Below are 16,814 nucleotides of genomic sequence, written 5' to 3'. Positions count from 1 at the left end.
AGTTTAGAACTCAAAGGCTCCCCATCCCGGGAACTAACCAGCAACCCGAAATTAGGCTGAGGGATAAGGTAGTCGTTAAAACATGGAAGGAGGGGTCACCTGCTCAACAATCGCGACCCCAATGGAAGGGATCGTTTTCAGTGGTACTGTCTACGGCTTCTATGGTCAAGGTACTAGGATTAAGGTAGTTGGGTACATCTTTCAAGGATCAAGTCTGTGATACCCAAAGCCCTGGACCAGGAGCTTGAAGTACCTGTTTAGAAGGCAGCCGAAAGACAAGTAAATGCCTACCAACTTTCCTTGGTGTTTCTGTCGCATAGCTACTGTAGGCTGGATAATGGCAGACATGTTTTTATTTATTTAATTTTTCAGTTTAATTGCTTTCTGTCAAATGACTGGAATCACTTCCTTTGTAGTGACTAAGCAGAATGTTGTGATTCATTCCTATAACAAACATTCCTGACAGCAGAGGTATCTACCTGCTCAAGTTTCCACCAGATCTTTTAACCAAATTCATTTCCTCTCACCTAGAGAGCATCAGGCTTCAGATGATCATGTGGCAAGCTTTCCAGCCGATTCCAAATAAAGACAGCACCCCAGCCATCAAGAAACTACCCTGACTGTCTCCACTGGATGGATCAGGGCGGGAGTTCTGAGATCCCCAGTAGGTAAGACTGCGCCTCAAGTCAGTGTGAAGCAGTTACAGAAGAAAGACCATGAGTCCTCCTGTCTCCCATAAAGATTTCTGGGGATCATGTCTCTTGGGGAAAATGAGGCAGGAAACCTAAGGCTGAAGCATGCTGACTGGATATCCGAGGCAACACCCTTTTCAACCGTACCTTTTTCTGCATGGCAGTTGCTGCCTGACCGTTGGAAATTAAAGTACCTCTGATTGATCCCCTCCTACAACCAATCAGACTGGTCATGAGCCTACTCCGCCCCTCCTGCAACCAATCAGACTAGTAGGAGGCCTACTCTTCCCCTCCTGCAACCAATCAGACTGGTTGTGGCTACTACTTTGTTTGCAAAGAGGGAACCAATGGGAAACACCTGGAGGGTATTTAAACCCCAGAAAATTCTGTGGCCCAGGCTCTTGAGCTGTCTGCTGGAGCCTGCTCCTACCCTGTGGAGTGTACTTTTGCTCTGGCTGCCTTGCTTTATGCATTTTGTCCAGTTCTTTGTTCAAAACGCCAAGAACCTGGACAGCTACCCTCAACCAGTAACAGATGGGCTGAGCATAGGTTCCCAGTGCCACCTCCACTTTGCCAGGAGGGAGCTGGAAGCCAGCACTGGGCCCTTGACCTTCCTGGGTGGCCCCCAGGACCCAGCTCAACTGATTAGGAGGAGGGGTGAGCCTCAGAGCCCTAAAAGCCTGGCCCTGAGGTGGGCCCAGTACTGTTGGCCTGGCTGTGGCCAGGACTGGGGTGGAGGGCAGTGGGAGGTGGGCTTCAGGAACCCCACCAACAGTCCCCCACCTTCTTCCCACACCACCCCACATCCACTCATACTGTGGGCCCTTCCCAGTCCCTTAGTGGATGTGTGGGGCTAGGACAGGCGGCTTTGCTGGGGGAGGGAGGCTGGGGTTCGGATCAGCTGAAATCAAAGCCACAGCTCCCCTCCCTGCCACACCGCACCCCTGCCGAGCGCAGTGCACCTCCTCCTTTGTCACAATGTTTTTCAATCCAGTGAAGCAAACTGTCCAATTAGAGCCGGGGCCTCCGGCTTCCATCTTTGCTGATGTTTAATTAACATGCTCCTCTTGGCAGCTGCTGACAAGTTCCAGAAACAGGTTGTAAAGGGTTTTTGTCTTTACCCAGCATGGAAAATGAGGGGTGTTACATCGAGGGAACATGAATAGATTGCATTTCAGCTCCCTCCTTCCTCTCCTCCCTACACTGGAGAGAGGCATGCAGCCCTGTGTGTGTGTGTGTGTGTGAATTGCAAGGGGGTAGGGAGGGCGGAGTTGGAGGCTGAGAGACCTCCTCCCTCTTCCCTCACCTCTTCTTCCCAGGAGCCTTTGCTCCACGAAAGATCTGGATTCCATGCCTTATTCTCTAGCTGGCACACTTTTGCGTCACCTCTCTTGTAGTCAGTAGCAGACCTGCCCATGGGTTTGTGTCCGTGCTGTTCCTTTGCCATCCTTCTGGTAAACTCCTATTCACCCTCCAGAACCCTGCTCAGGTGACCCTGCTTTGGGAAGCCAACTGGGCACAGACTGCCTGTCCAGCCACACCTGTCAGAGGTCAGAGTGGATTCTGTGCATCAGGTCTGTCCCTCAGCTAGACTGTGAGCACCTGAGGGCAGGAAGTATGTATTACTCTGCCCAGGGTGCTGGTGGGCCTGGGAGATCCAGTGGCCTCCTCAAGTCTTCCCTCACTGTCCAGGGAGAAGAAGGCTGGCTTGGCAGAGAGGAAGAATGGAAGGGATGGGGAGGAGGAATCCCTCTGTCTCCCATAAAGATTTCTGGGATCATGTCTCTCGGGGGTGGGGGGCGGGGAAGAATGAGGCAGGAGAACAGTGTCTGGAGGCAGGAAACCTAAGGCTGATTCACACTGACTGGATATCAGAGGCAACTCCCTTTTCAACCTGCCTTTTTCTGCATGGCAGTTGCTGCCCAGAGCAGGACCATATGGAGGGCCCCACAGGGATGCCAGCTTTCTTAAGGGCTGAGTTTCTGGAGTAGGTGATGGAGGGGCCCTGAAGCAAGATCCCAGCCCAGAGCTGAGCCCTGCTGTGTGCCCCAGGCTGAAGGAGGCTCCAGCACCCAGGTGTTGCCTCTTCAGCCTGGGATGGTTTTTCTTTTAGTGTACGTGGTACCCTTGGATGAAGGTAAGGGCTGGGGCAGAAGCAGGTCTCTGGGGTCCTTTTCTCTCTCAAACTGTCCGCACTGGAGCATTCACACCCACTTTACAAAGGACATCAAGAATGTTTATTCCTGGAGGCTACCACCTACATGACACGGAGCAGTCTGGGGGACCCAGGGAGCACAGGAGATGCTGGCTGCGGCACAGGCAGGGGTAGAAGAGCCTCAGAGGTGGTGACTGGCACTAAGTTGTTCCCTGGAAGAGCTCAGGTTCACCCCCAGGCCCCAGCCCCACTCTGGACCCGTGTTTCTCCAACGTGGTCAAGGCCCAGGACAGAAGCAGAACTTTTGCAGCTAGAACCTGGCTTGGACACCCACTTTGTAGCTTCTCCTCCATTCTCAGGCAGACTCCCTGGGATGAAGGGGAGGGGTGGGATGGAGGCTCATGGGGCCAGGCCAGCGGTGGGGATGCTGCTTGCTAGCTCTTTTTCTCCAGGTAGGTCAGCACCAGCTCCCCTGGAGCCCCGTGACAGTCTGCAGCCTGCAGGGAAACAGCCAAGATCAGTGGGTCACTGCTGGGCCCTGCTGCAGCCTCTTGGGCACGATTTTCTTTTCTGGATGGGGTGGAGATTCAAGGCAATGGGGCAGAGACCCTCCTTCCTCTTTCCTGGCACCCTAACATCCTCTTGCCACATCAGCCTCTTGCCCCAGACCCAGCTATTTCCAAGCTCCGGCCTCCAAGGAAGTTAAATAATAATAACAGTAACAATGACCAGCAAGGACCCAGCTTCTCCACTTGCTGGCTGTGTGATCTTGAGGAACTTGAACTGCCCTGAGCCTCAGTTTCCTCATCTATTAGAAAGAGGGCAGTCATTCTACTTGCCATGCAGAGATCTTGGGAAGGTGAGATGTGGAAGCCATGAGCATGGGCTTGGTGCCTTCCACAGAGGAGGCAAAGTGTGAGTTGATGGAAGGAAGGAGGAAAGGGTGGGTCTCATCTGAGCTGTGCAACTGAATACAGCCAGACCTTTTATAGATGAGGAAATCGAGGCTCAGCCTCTAGGGTGAGATCTTCAAAGTCACAGCCAGCAGGCACAGTCACATAGCCAAGTGTGCCCCAGGTCTCCTTCCCTGTGCCTCCCAGGCCCTCACACCTTTGAATGTTCTGCATCTGTCCCGGATGTGCATTGTCGGACTCAGAAGTTCCCCTGCAAACCCAGTGTGCCCACTGTACCCAGGCAGGAGGGGTGGGAGCCCTCGTTTCTTGATGTTTGCTTTTTTCCTCTTTACCGGCAGCATCTGATTCTGAGAGCTGGGCCCCCACTGGGAGAACCTCCCTGTCATCCCCACAGACCAAGCCCATGCTCACCTGCTCTTCAGGGGGCCCTGGGTGCCTAGGGTACCAAGGGTACCGAGGAAGCCATGGGTAGTGGGGATGTCATGGATACTGAGGGCACTGAGGATGCTGAGGGCTTGAAGGTGGGGTCCTCAGGGATGTAGACAGTGCTGTTCCCTTTAGGAATCTGCAGAGAGAGGATGCAACTCCGAGGGCCCTGTCCCAGGCCAGGCAGGGTGTCCCTGGCAACTAGAATATCCTGGAGCTGCAAATGGTGTGTGGCGAGCGCCACCTTGTGATTACCGTGCAGATCACCTGCCACAGAGAGCAAGGTGGTCCTTCGACACCGGTGTCCTGCCCCTACCCCATACTAGGCACTGTCCTTGGTGCTGGGGCGTGGCAAGGATGAGATGGGGTCCTTGCCTCACGAGAGCAATGGTGAGGCATTCCCGTGAAATACCCAGAGACAGTAAGCGTTGTAATTTCACATGAGAGGCTTATAACCCAGCCTGGGGGGTGCTGAGAAGGTGTACTGAACCACTTTTAAAAGATGAGTAGGAGTAAAGGCCAGATGTCAGGTAAGAGGCAGTATGTTAAGCTCTGTCAACTGCAGGCGGGTCTGAAAGGGGGGTTGGGAAGGTGCAGGGAAGGCCAGAAGTGGGTAGAGAGGTGGAGTGTGGGTGGGGCAGGTCAGCCCTGCCTTGCCTCCTGGGGAACGTTGGTCCAATCCCCATCCTCTGAGAAGCCACCTCACTTCCAAGGTAAACCCCCCAGGGGCTCAGGGACTGCCTGATGCTGTTCCTTACTTTGGCATGGAATTTCATTCTCAACCAGGTGCAGCCAGCCCACCACACCCATGGGTTTTGTATCAGTGGGTTACACCTACCACAGGTTGAAAATATTCAGAAAAAGCAACAAAAAATGACAATACAACAACAAAAAATACAAATAAGATGACATTTACATTGTGTTAGGTGTTATGAGTAATCTAGAGATTATGTAAAACATATGGGAGGAGACATGTAGGCTTATATGCAAATACTATGCCAATTTCTATCAGGGGCTTGCGCATCCCAGTGAGGGATCCTGCAACCAATCCTGAGAGGTTACTGGGGGACAGCTGTCCTGTTCAAGGTGTACAGAGCTGAGAGGTGTGAACTTGGAATAAATTATAAAGACCAAAACGGAACCAAGAGGGAACTTCTATTTGGGGGAACTGATAACATTTCTGATGTATATCATTAGCGTAAAATCTGTGTGGTTTCTAATTGTGGTGTCTAAAATAGTTTAAGTTCTAACCATTAGATATAGACTAGAAATAATTATGCTGTAAGAAAAAGTTTATTGGCAATGTAATAACACAGAACAATCCTTATGATAGGTAAGGAGAAAGAGAAGGATACCAAATCGGGTGAATAATATAATCTCAGCTGTGTAAAAAAAAATCTATGCAAAGAAAAGGAAGGAAATATTCCAGAAAATATTAATATTGCTTGATATAGGGTGATGAGATTTCTATTTTTCTCTATTTCTGGATTTTCTTTAATGAGCATCTAGTCATTTTTAATTTACAAAATTTTTAGGAATTTAAGAGACATTCATTATGTGCATGAAATTAGCTTATTGTAGATATTAAATTTACCCTGAAAACTTCTGGTATGGTTTTAAAAAGACTGAGCCAAGTGAAAGGCATTATGGGTGGTCCCTTGTCCCAGGAGCTATAGACACAGGCCAGTCCTCACACTTGTCATGGGGGGACAGTGCAGGAGGCATGAGGGGAGTCCTGCCACCCTCCCTCATCCAGTGGCAGGGAGGCATGTCCAATCATGATTCATAGGGAGAGGCCAGCCTGAAGTCACAGAAAGCCCAGACTGCGGCATGTTCTTAAGGAAACTGAGTTCTGCGGCATTCCACAACTTTCAAATCTACAACAATGTTTCTCAAGCTGCTGGAAGTGGTGGAGTGTTGCAGAGCTCTGGTTTTTTTTTTTTGAGACAGTCTGGCTCTGTTGCCCAGGCTAGAGTGCAGTGTGGAGATATTGGCTCACTGCAACATCCACCCCCTGGGGTTCAAGGATTTCTCCTGCTTCAGCCTCCTGGGTAGCTGCGATTACAGGCATGAGACACTGAGCCTGGCTAATTTCTGTATTTTTAGTAGAGATGGGGTTTTACCGTGTTGGCCACACTGGTCTCAAACTCCTGATCTCAAGGGATTTCCCTGCTTTGGCTTTTCAAAGTGCTGGGATTATAGGCATGAGCCTCCACACCCAGTCCAGAATTCAGTTTCTGTAACAGAATCACCTGGGAGCTTGTCACTTGCAGTCCCGGGCCCTACTGAATCAGAACCTCTGGGGTGGTGTCTGGGAAGGTCTCCAGGTGGTTCTTATGGAGATGGAAGCTGAGCACTGCACTGTGATTTCCAACCCAGGCTGGCTGTCTTTCTCTCTCTCTCTTTTTTTTTTTTTTTTTTTTTTTTTCTTCTTTTTGTTTTTTTGTTTTTTTTTATTGTCTCTAACTCTGTTGTAAAGGCTGGAGTGCAGTGGTGCAATCTTGACTCTGCAACCTTCACCTTCCCAGTTCAAGCGATTCTCCTGCCTCAGCCTCCCGAGTAGCTGGGATTACAGGCATGCGCCACCATGCCTGGCTGATTTTTGTATTTTTAGTAGAGATGGGGTTTCACCATGTTGGTCAGACTGGTCTTGAACTCCTGACCTTGTGATCCACCCACCTCGGCCTCCCAAAGTGTTGGGATTACAAGCATGAGCCACCGTGCCCAGACTATTCTTTCTTTCTTTCTTATAGGGTCTTGCTCTATTCCCCAGGCCGGAGTGCAGTGGCACCATCATAGCTCACTTTAGCCTCCACCTCCTGGACTCAAGTGATCCTCCTGCCTCAGCCTCCAGAATAACTGGGACTACAGATGCATGCCACTACATCTGGCTAATTTTTCTACTTTTTTTTGTAGAGAGAGGGTCTCCCTATGTTGCCCAGGCTAGTCTCAAACCCTTGTGCTCCAGCAGTCCTCCTGCTTCGGCCTCCCAGTGTGGGGATTAGTCATGAGTTACTGCACCCAGTGAAAATTGGCTCTTCTAACCAGTTTTCAATGCTGATGGTGCTGGCCACCATACCATGGGGACCACTGTGCTAGAATAAATCTGACTAAGTCTTTAGGGACAAGAGTAAACTCCAGCTGCAGCCCTGAGCTTGCTTCTGTCACCCCCCAACCCCAGGATTGCAGAAAGAGAGGTACACACCACCCACTCCAAGCCCTGGGGTCTAGAAGGAAGAGGAGGGAAGAGTCTTCAACTCTTTGAGATGTAGCCTTTCCCAATGAGGCAGGGTGATGCAGGGTCTGACCCCCAGCCCTGGTGTCTGACTTCCCAGGCCCCAGCCCAGCTGATGCTGGTGGAGGTGGGAAGGGAATGCCTCTGGCCTCCTTCAGGGGGGCAAATCCATAGAGCTCACCTCCCAGTAGACCGCATCCTCAAAGCAGTTCTCATCTGAAGGTTGTCCCCAGAATGGTAATCTCAAAATAAGCCCTACAGAAAGTTGGAGATCACAGGATGTCAGGAAATGCTTTCTCTCTGCCCACCCCAGCCATTTCTCTAGGCTGGGAGAATCCTCCTGGGGCCCTTGGGCTGAGGTTCAAATCTCCCCAGTCCCGTAGCCGGAAGTGCAGAGCTCAGGAATTCCTGGGGGCTCTGGGCTGACCTGTACTGCCTACCATTTTGTTCCCCACCCAGGGAGCCCCACAGCAGCCCCCCTTCTCTGGCCCAGCCCTTCCTGCTCACCCACAATGATGCCGCCCATCAGGGCCATGCCCAGGGTCACCAAGAGACCATAAATCTGGAACTTTCCCTGTGTTCTTGGGGTCCAGTTCGCCTTCGAACCTTGAAAGTCAAAGGAATGGACAAGCCTGGGGTGGAGACAGGGGGCAGGTCAGGGCCCCATGGAGAAGCCAAGTAACCGCTTGCTCTACCCCAAAAATCTGAGCGGGTACCACAGGCCTCAGCCTTCCGATTCACAGCATGGGAACACCGGGCATATTGGTTGGTCTCTAAGACTTCTGGGAAGTGACAGAGGCTGGGGAGAGAGGCCCATGAAACAATTGGTCCAGAGGAGGGAAGGAAAGGGAGAGAGACACAGTCGGGTCCCAGGGGAACAGCAGGAGGAAGGGATGGAGGAGGAAAGGGGATGCTCCACCCCGCCACGCCTCCGCCGCATTTACCCTTCTTCTCCGTAGACTTCCGGGCTGGCGGAGGCTGCCGTCACGGCACCCACGATGCCGCCTATGATGCCGGGAATGCCGTGCAGGTTGTTAATGCCACATGTGTCCTGGATCTGCAGCCGGGACTCCAGGAATGGCTGGAGAGGAGAAGCAGGTGCTGCTCAGGCCGGGGGCTGCAGCAAGGGTGTGGGGGGGACCCTCAAATACTCAGAGACTCAGGGTTCTCTAGCCCTCAGCCCCCTCCCTAGGAACCCTCAGCTCACTGCCAGGAACACAAAGACCTCAGCATTCTCCAGCCCCCAGCCCCTTGCTTGGGCACTTACGGTCAGGTATACAAAACCCAGGGTGGAGAAGATGCCACAGAGGAAGCCGACAATGAGGGAGCCATAAGGCATGAGCATCATCTCAGCAGCGGTACCCACGGCCACTCCTCCCGCAAGTGTGGCATTCTGGATGTGCACCTGGACAGGGCAGGCAGAACGGGCAGGAACTCGGTGCTTTCTTGGAGCACCGGGCCTGGAGGGGCTCACTTACTGGCTAGGGGGGGAGGGGTGCAGCCTGGGCCTGGGAGCCAGGGATGGCTCGGAGTTGACCTCAGCAAGCCAGGAGCATGCAGAGAACTCCAGCCCCCCGCCCAGGCTTGCTACTGCTGCCCTGTGTCTGTCCCTCTGCACACACCGCCCATCCCCCCCAGCAGGTCTGGGCGTTTTCCACATGCTGGTACACCTGCCAGTGAGCCCTGACAGCAGCCTCACAGTTGTTTTATGTGTGCCATGTATACCTGTGTGCCAGACTAGCATGTCTGAATGTTCTTGCCAAGCCTGCAAGTCCACGTCAAGTGCCTATGGGGTAAGACATGCGCACGCACTGGCTGCTGCTGTCTGAGTGCCAACCTGTCCCGGGTACCGTGCTGCTGGCTGTGGAGCTTAGCTCTTTCCATCGCTACAATAAGCCTGCAAGGTGCGGACAGTTACCTTGCAACATTTGCAGATGAGGAAACTGAGGTGAGGGGGGTTAAGTGGCTTGTCCAAGACCACAGAGCTAGCAAGAAGCAGAACAGTGTCTTGATCCAGGCCTTGTGGCCCCAGAGTCCCCGTCCTTGACCCTATTCAATGTCTCTCCCTGCAGATGGGTGTGGATACACACAGGTGTGCCAGTCAGTGTGCCTGATTCTCTTTCCCAGGTACCCGAGTCCACACCTGTCTGCATGGTGACAGTGTCCCCAAATAATGGATACTCCTGACAGCGTCTTAGCACACACATGCCCATGTCAAGATGCATGTGTCAGATTATAACCTACATCGGACACTGTGGCTCATGCCTATAATCCCAACTTCCGAGGCGGGTGGATCACCTGAGGTCAGGAGTTGGAGACTAGCCTGACCAAGATGGTGAAACCCTATCTCTACTAAAAATACAAAAATTAGCTGGATGTGATGGCCTGTGCCTGCAGTCGGAGCTAGTCAGGAAGCTGAGACAGCAGAATTGCTTAAACCCGGGAGACGGAGGTTGCAGTGAACTGAGATCGTGCCACTGTACTCCAGCCTGGGTGACAGAGCAAGACTCTATCTAAAAAAAAAGAAAAAAAAGAAAAATTACAAGATAAAGAGTTTCGTTATTTTTTGTGGAAAAATCTGCCAACTTCTATGGAATTTGGCCCCTCCTATGAATGACAAAAATAGCTGCCATGTGATATGAGGGACATTCTGCAACATGACACTCCCTAAAACTTGCCCAGTTCAGTGGACAAAGCATTCCAGGGGTCGCTTCTCTGAGTGCATGGGATGGGGCAGGTGGGGTGACTGTAGGAAGCCTGGCTGGGCACAGTGGCTCAAGCCTGTGATCCAGGTACCTTAGGAGGCTGAGGCGGGAGGATCACTCGAGGCCAGACATTTGAGACCAGCCTGGGTGACCATAGTGGATCTTGTCTCTACAAAATATTTTTAAAAATTGATCAGGTGTGGTGGTGCATGCCTGTACCTAGCTATTCAGGAGTTGAGGCAGGAGAATCACTGGAGTCTAGGATTTGGGGCTACAGTGAGCTATAATTGTGTCACTGCACTCCAGCCTGGGTGACAGAGTAAGACCCCATCTCTAAAACAATAAAACAGCAGGCTGAGGGCCGGTGCCTGGAGGTTCAGAGCCTGGCAGAGGGGATGCACCCCTAGCAACTCTGCTGGGCAGGCCAGATGCACTGCTCAGCCCATAATAAAATCAGCACCTGGGTTATGGGCAGGATGATGAGGAGTAAGAGCCATTGAAAGAGCTGGACCTCCAAGAATCTCACTCTGGGTGCTGCTGAAAACTGGCCATGTGCTCAAAATGAATCATTTCTCTCCCAGCCTCATCTGCAAGATGGATGTGATGATCCCCTCGGAGCTATGGGCAGGCCATGGTGATGGCACCCTCCAGGCCCAGGCACTCAGCCACACCCCCGATGCCCTATGCTCACCATGTCCAGCTTGCCCTTCTTGTGCAGGGCACTGGATGTTGCCACTGAGGTCAGCACGCAGGCTGCCAAGGAGCAGTAGGTATTGATGGCAGCTCGGTGCTGGCTGTCGCCGTGGTAGGATATGGCTGAGTTGAAGCTGGGCCAGTACATCCACAGGAAGAGGGTGCCTGGTAGACCAGACAGCGCCGACAGACCCGGGGGGAGAGGCATTAGATAGGCCCACGGCTCAGGCAGGCGTCCTGTCTTTTAGCTCTGGAGATGACCCCCACATCCAGCTATCTGCACCAGGAAGTCTACCCTGACCCCTGTTTCTGCGTTAAATGCCCCCACCCTGTTCCCACAGTACCAAGAGGGAGAATCTTTTCTCCGCTATAGGGAGATCCTCCAGGTGGCACTGCTGTCTCTCACTATACTGTGAGGAGCTCCTGGAGGGCAGGGTTGGGTTTTGAGAGACCAGAACAGGCGTGGTCACTGTGTTCTCTGGAATGAATGGACACAGGAAGTGGAAATGCACATCCTGCCCTAGCCAGGGATGGAGTGAGCAGTTCCTGGTTACCACTGTGTCTGCATTGGGACATTCTAGGGGAAATACAGGATGAGTGACCAACTTCTTTCAGCTGCTTGGGGAAGAGGGACAGTCATGTGGGATTCTAGAAGTATCTACAGGCAACCTCTGTCTGCCCTTCCCCCAAAGAGAATTGGCAGCCACCCACCACCACACCATGTGGGGATCAGGTCTGGTCATGGCCACCTTCACCCATCATGGTGGCCCTCAGTCATCAAGGCAGTTCTCACCAATCATGGCAAAGAGGTCCGACTGGTACACAGAACTCTCTCTCTCCTTGCTCTGCTCTAGGTTGCGTCGGTAGAGGATCCGGGTCACTGTGAGCCCAAAGTAGGCGCCAAATGTGTGGATGGTCATGGAGCCCCCTGCATCCTTCACCTGGGGTTCGAGGGGCCTGTCAGACCCTGGCACCTTCTCTCCCTCCCTCCTCATAGCAGTTCCCATCCTGCCACACACACATGCCCAGGGCTCCAGCCTTCTCGGAATCCTCGGTACAGGATGGAGTCTGGGGCCCTCATGGGCCAGTCAACTGGTAATGTGGGGGGAAGGTAGGGATCCCCACCAGCAAAATTCCAGGATGTCCTGACCCAGCAGATGTTGCTGTTCCCAGATGGGGAAACCCAGGCCTGGAGAGGGGTTTGCTCACACCGCTGGAGGAGGAAGGGCAGAGGCAGAACCCAGGGAAAGCCACTGCCTGCTTGCTCACCCACTGCTTTCTGCCTCTGTACCTCTCATTTGACTTCGTCAGGCCTCAGGCTCTCTGTTGACGCCACAGGGGCGATCCCAGTGACTTAGCAGGGCTTTTGTCAGCATTTGTGCAGGGGACTTGCCCCTGGCAAGGGCCTGGTGCTCAAAAGGTGCCTGACTAATGTTGGTCCTCCGCACACTCACCTCCCCTTCTCTTTAACAACCTCCTCCTCCCCATTCACAACCAATCTCAGATGAATAGAATCATAGACTCACTCCTTCACTTTAGATGGGGGAAACCCAGACAGAGAGGTAAATGTGTCATCCAAAGTTGTTGACAGGGCTGAAATTCTCGACTCCCGGCCTAGCAGATGCCTCTACTAGCTGTGTGACCTTAGGTGAGCCACTTAACCTCTCTGAGCCTCAGCTTCCTCATCTATAAAATGGGGGTAAGCCAGGAGCGGTGGTGGCTCATGCCTGTAATCCCAGTACTTTGGGAGACTGAAGCAGGTGAATCACCTGAGGTCAGGAGTTTGAGACCAGCCTGGCTAACATGGTCTCTACTAATAAAGTACAAAACTTAGCTAAGCATGGTGGCATGTGCCTGTAATCCCAGGTACTTGGGAAGCTGAGTCATGAGAATTGCTTGAACCCGGGAGGCAGAGGTTGCAGTAAGCTGAGATTGCACCACTGCACTCCAGCCTGGGCAACAGAGCAAGACTCCGTCTCAATAATAATAATAATAATAATAATAATAATAATAATAATGAAATAAAATGGGGGTAATAATTGCGCCTAGGTCAGAGCTAAGGATTAAGAGTTAACCCATGGAAAGTGTGCACATTGGGGCCCAGCAAAGGGCCAGTGCACCTTACATGTGAACCATTACTGTGTTTCAACTTGAAGAGAGGCTGAAAGACTGTCATGTGTTAAAATAATTTCTGTAGTAGATTGGGGAGGGGTTTTGAGGGCATTAGAGCTTTCTCTGCCTTTTTTTTTTTGGACGAAGTTTCCCTCTTGTAGTCCAGGCTGGAGTGCAATGGTGTGATCTTGGCTCATTGCAATCTCTGCCTCCTGGGTTCAAGTGATTCTCCCGCCTCAGCCTCCTGAGTACCTGGGATTACACGTGCCCGCCACCACGCCCAGCTAATTTTGTATTTTCAGTAGAGATGGGGTTTCTCCATGTTGGCCAGGCTAGTCTCGAACTCCCAACCTCAGGTAATCCGCCCAACTCGGCCTCCCAAAGCGCTGGGATTACAGGCCTGAGCCAGCACACCCGGCCCTTTCCTGCCTCTTAACTCATCCCCAAGATACCACCTTATCAGCCTGTTTCCGATCTCAGCGACTGGCCCCACAGCCTACCCCTGAACAAGCCTCTGTCCTCCCTCTCCCTTGTCCCACCCCACGCAGCCTCCAAGGCCATTATTCTCCTCCTGGTGGCTCCTGGCTCCTCCACTTGTTCCCACTGTGCTAACCCAGTCTTAGTCCCATGATCTGTCACCACAGCAACCAGGACAACCTCTTAAGCTGGGACTTCTGCCTCCCAAACGTTCTTGTCACCCTAGAGAAAGCGGTGTTTCCTTTATATGTGTCTGACCACATCACTCCCTGCTGACCTCCCCGCTGCCCTCATTTTTGAGGGCTGGGTACCCTGTGCTCCCCCTCACCCGTCACCCATGACCTCCCTCTCAGCACAGCCCTTTTCCAGCCACAGCCACTGTGGAGCCCTCGCTGTGCTTCTGTCTCCAGCCCTGTGTACTCGGGGTTCTTTCTGCTTCGAATGCCCTCACTTGCTCCTTCGCCTGCTGAGCTCCTACGTGACTTCTGGCTTTGACTTCTCCTCCAGGGAGTCTCACTGACCTGCCAGGCTGCTTTGGACTCTCTCCTCTGGGCCATTGAGCCCTTGCCCCTTGATGTGCTTCTTACCACAGCACGGGCTCACTGCCGATGTACTTCCTGGTTCCCTCATCTGACCGTGAGCTTCTAGGGGCTAGGGTTAGGGTTAGGCCAGCCCCACTCACCTCTACCCCCTAGAGCCCAGAGCATTCCCTGACATGCAGTCAGACTCCTATGTAGACACTGGGCTAGGTGCTGGGGAGAGAGATGGTCCAGGTGGCTAAGGCTTTCTTCCCTTCGCAGATGAAATAAATGCAACAGAGAAAATACACCAGGGTAGTGTGAAAGCAATGGGAGGGATGAGATAGAAGGGGACACTGTCTAGAGAAAGCCTGCAGGGCTTCTCTTAAGACAGGATACTCAAGGCCGAGCACGGCAGCTTACGCCTGTAATCCCAGCACTTTGGGAGGCTGAGGCAGGCGGATCACTTGTGGTCAGGAGTTCAAGACCAGCCTGGCCAACATGGTGATACCCCGTCTCTACTAAAAACACAAAAATTAGCCAGGCATGGTGGCTTGCACCTGTAATCCCAGATACTGTGGAGGCTGAGGCATGAGAATCACTTGAACCCGAGAGGCAGAGGTTGCAGTGAGTTGAGATCGCACCACTGCACTCCAGCCTGGGCAACAGAGTGAGACTCCATCTCAACAACAACAACAACAAATGAGAGAATGTGCACACTGAGATTCAGTAATGCAAAGGACTGAGAGATGACCCTTGTAGGCAAAGGGAACAGCCAGGGAACAGGCCCGGAGGTGGGACTGAGCTCTGTGCCTGAAGAGCAGACAGCAGGCTATGGTGAAGCACAGGAAGATGGGGAGACGGCAGACAGCAAGTGAACAGGAAAGTTGGTGCCAGAACAGGAAGGGCCTTATAACAAGTTGGTGTTTTCTCCTGAATGAAATGTTAAAACCGCTGATAGATGTTCACTGGGTGAATGGTCTTCTATGCATTATTTATAGGCTGCTCTGGCTGCTGGAGGTGACTTGCCTTAGGGACAAGGAAGGCAAGAATCCAGGAAGGAGGAAGAGATGTGGTAGCTTGGACTAATGCGGTAGATGAAAAAAATGATGAAATGAATGACTGAATTTAGGGTGACCTAAATCAACGCCTTCCCAGTAGAGGGAGTTCCAGACAGAGTCCAAATGTAGCGGAGGAGGCAGCTAAGAAAAACATGCCGTTTCTGTGTGAGAGCCCCTACTATCCAGAGGCACCAAGGAGGCTTCTGAGACACAGTCAAAGGTCTCAGGTGCCCCTTATCTGAGCCGCCGAAGTGACCTCCCCCCGGGAGCAGCCCTCCTGGCATGATCCACGTGAATGGCAGCTCTGGGTTGCGTAGCACACACCATGGCCGCCTTGACCATCCACCGGGGATCCGGCCCTATAGACCTGCCCCTCAATACACTGGATCCCTTTTCTTGGCAGAGCAATCTGCAAATGTGGTACGTGTGCAAGAGAATGTGCAGAGATAGCCTACTCCTTCCACCTGATGTGCGGGGAAGAAAGGAGGGGAAAAAACCACATTCAAAGAAGCCCTGCTGTGCCCAGGTGCTGGGTTGATCTGCCAGGTGGACTATGGTACCTGCCTGGTAGATAACATGACTCCCACTTTAGAGATGAGAAAACTGAGTGACGTTCAGGAGGCTGGCACGTCTCCCCAGCCATCCCTTCCTCCGAACCCCGCTGTCCCCCAAAGCATCCCCTCCACCCCATCCCCATTCTGAGCCCCTCTCACCTGCAGCAGGTTAAGCAGAATGAACTCATTCACAGCAAAGAGGGTCACTTGGAAGAAAGTCATGATGAGCAGCTGAATGGGGCTGACTTTACCCAGAACTGCACCGAAGGCCACGCAGACAGAGGCCACACAGAAGTCAGCGTTGATGAGGCTGTGAGGAGACAGGCCAGTGGGGAAGCTGGGGCAACAGCAACAGGAGGCACTGGAAGCCCTGGACTTTGGTCATATATGGATTTGGGCTTGCGGCTTAACCTTTCTGAGGCTCAGTTTCATTCTCTACACTAATGGGCACCTAACATTTGGGGCTGCTCCAAGAATTAAACCACACATGAGACAGGCCCAGTCCAGCAGCACAGTCTAGGTTCCCCACCCCATGCAGCCCCACCTCAGGCCCCCACTGCTTGCAGGCAGCTCAGGCTCAGGCACCCGTGTGGTCTGGCTGTTACTGTTGAACATGCCCCATATTTGGGGTCCTGCCCTGCCCCATAGCTTCTATCTGCTATTCTAGAACCTCCTCTCACTGCCTCCTCTTTCAGGAAGCCTTCCTGATTCCTCCAACCAGACGCAGTTTCTGCCTCCAGATCCTTCTCTCTCACTCTGCACAAACCTGTTTGTTGGTGACCAGGGCCTTGCTTGAGTTTGAGCTATTGGGACCTTCCCTTTACCTTCTCCATGAGAGAGGATCTATGTCCAGGGAAGAGACAGAAGGGCCTTCCTGCAGGAAGGAGGGAGCTGGGATGGTACTGGATGGAAGGAGGGGGCAGGAAGGCCAGCAGGGAGAGTGGAGGCAAAGGGGCAGGTACATAGGTCCTGCTCAAGCCTGAGCCCTAAATACCTGCCAGCTTGGCAGAAGGCTGATGAAGAGGTGACAGCTGGATGGACATTGTGTAGACCCTGGTTCCATCCATGTGCCTGCTTTGCCCAAGCTGGTCCTCCTTGTTCCCTGCCAGCAGCAAAGCTGTCCTCTGGAGTCCAAGGCAAGACCCTCAGTGTGGCCTCAGGCCAGAAGAGTTGTTAGTGGGCTGGGTGTAGTGATAAAAGCGGCTAGTTCCTCAAGGCTGTCACATTTAGAGTGGACTCCCTTACCCTTCCATGCTCAGGGCTGTGTGTATG

At 52.7% G+C, this 16,814-nt stretch overlaps 1 protein-coding gene across 1 annotated transcript in view; it reads right to left on the bottom strand.

Annotated features, from left to right (window-relative positions):
- Positions 1-2,906: 2,906 nt before the first annotated feature.
- RHCG (Rh family C glycoprotein) overlaps positions 2,907-16,814 on the bottom strand; it is a 78,310-nt gene continuing 64,402 nt past the window's right edge. The window contains exons 6-14 of the mRNA XM_037735159.1: positions 15,702-15,852; positions 11,614-11,761; positions 10,819-10,985; positions 8,690-8,827; positions 8,367-8,503; positions 7,930-8,054; positions 7,604-7,677; positions 4,173-4,326; positions 2,907-3,344 (exon numbers count right to left, since the gene is read on the bottom strand). Of these exons, the coding sequence (XP_037591087.1) occupies positions 4,198-4,326; positions 7,604-7,677; positions 7,930-8,054; positions 8,367-8,503; positions 8,690-8,827; positions 10,819-10,985; positions 11,614-11,761; positions 15,702-15,852 (1,069 nt within the window). The 3' untranslated portion in view covers positions 2,907-3,344; positions 4,173-4,197. The remainder of the gene's footprint in view (positions 3,345-4,172; positions 4,327-7,603; positions 7,678-7,929; positions 8,055-8,366; positions 8,504-8,689; positions 8,828-10,818; positions 10,986-11,613; positions 11,762-15,701; positions 15,853-16,814) is intronic.

Source organism: Cebus imitator, unplaced genomic scaffold (genome assembly GCF_001604975.1).
Source record: "Cebus imitator isolate Cc_AM_T3 unplaced genomic scaffold, Cebus_imitator-1.0 Scaffold19, whole genome shotgun sequence".
NCBI classification, from domain to species: Eukaryota; Metazoa; Chordata; class Mammalia; order Primates; family Cebidae; genus Cebus; species Cebus imitator.
This window is presented reverse-complemented; position numbering and strand designations above follow the sequence as displayed.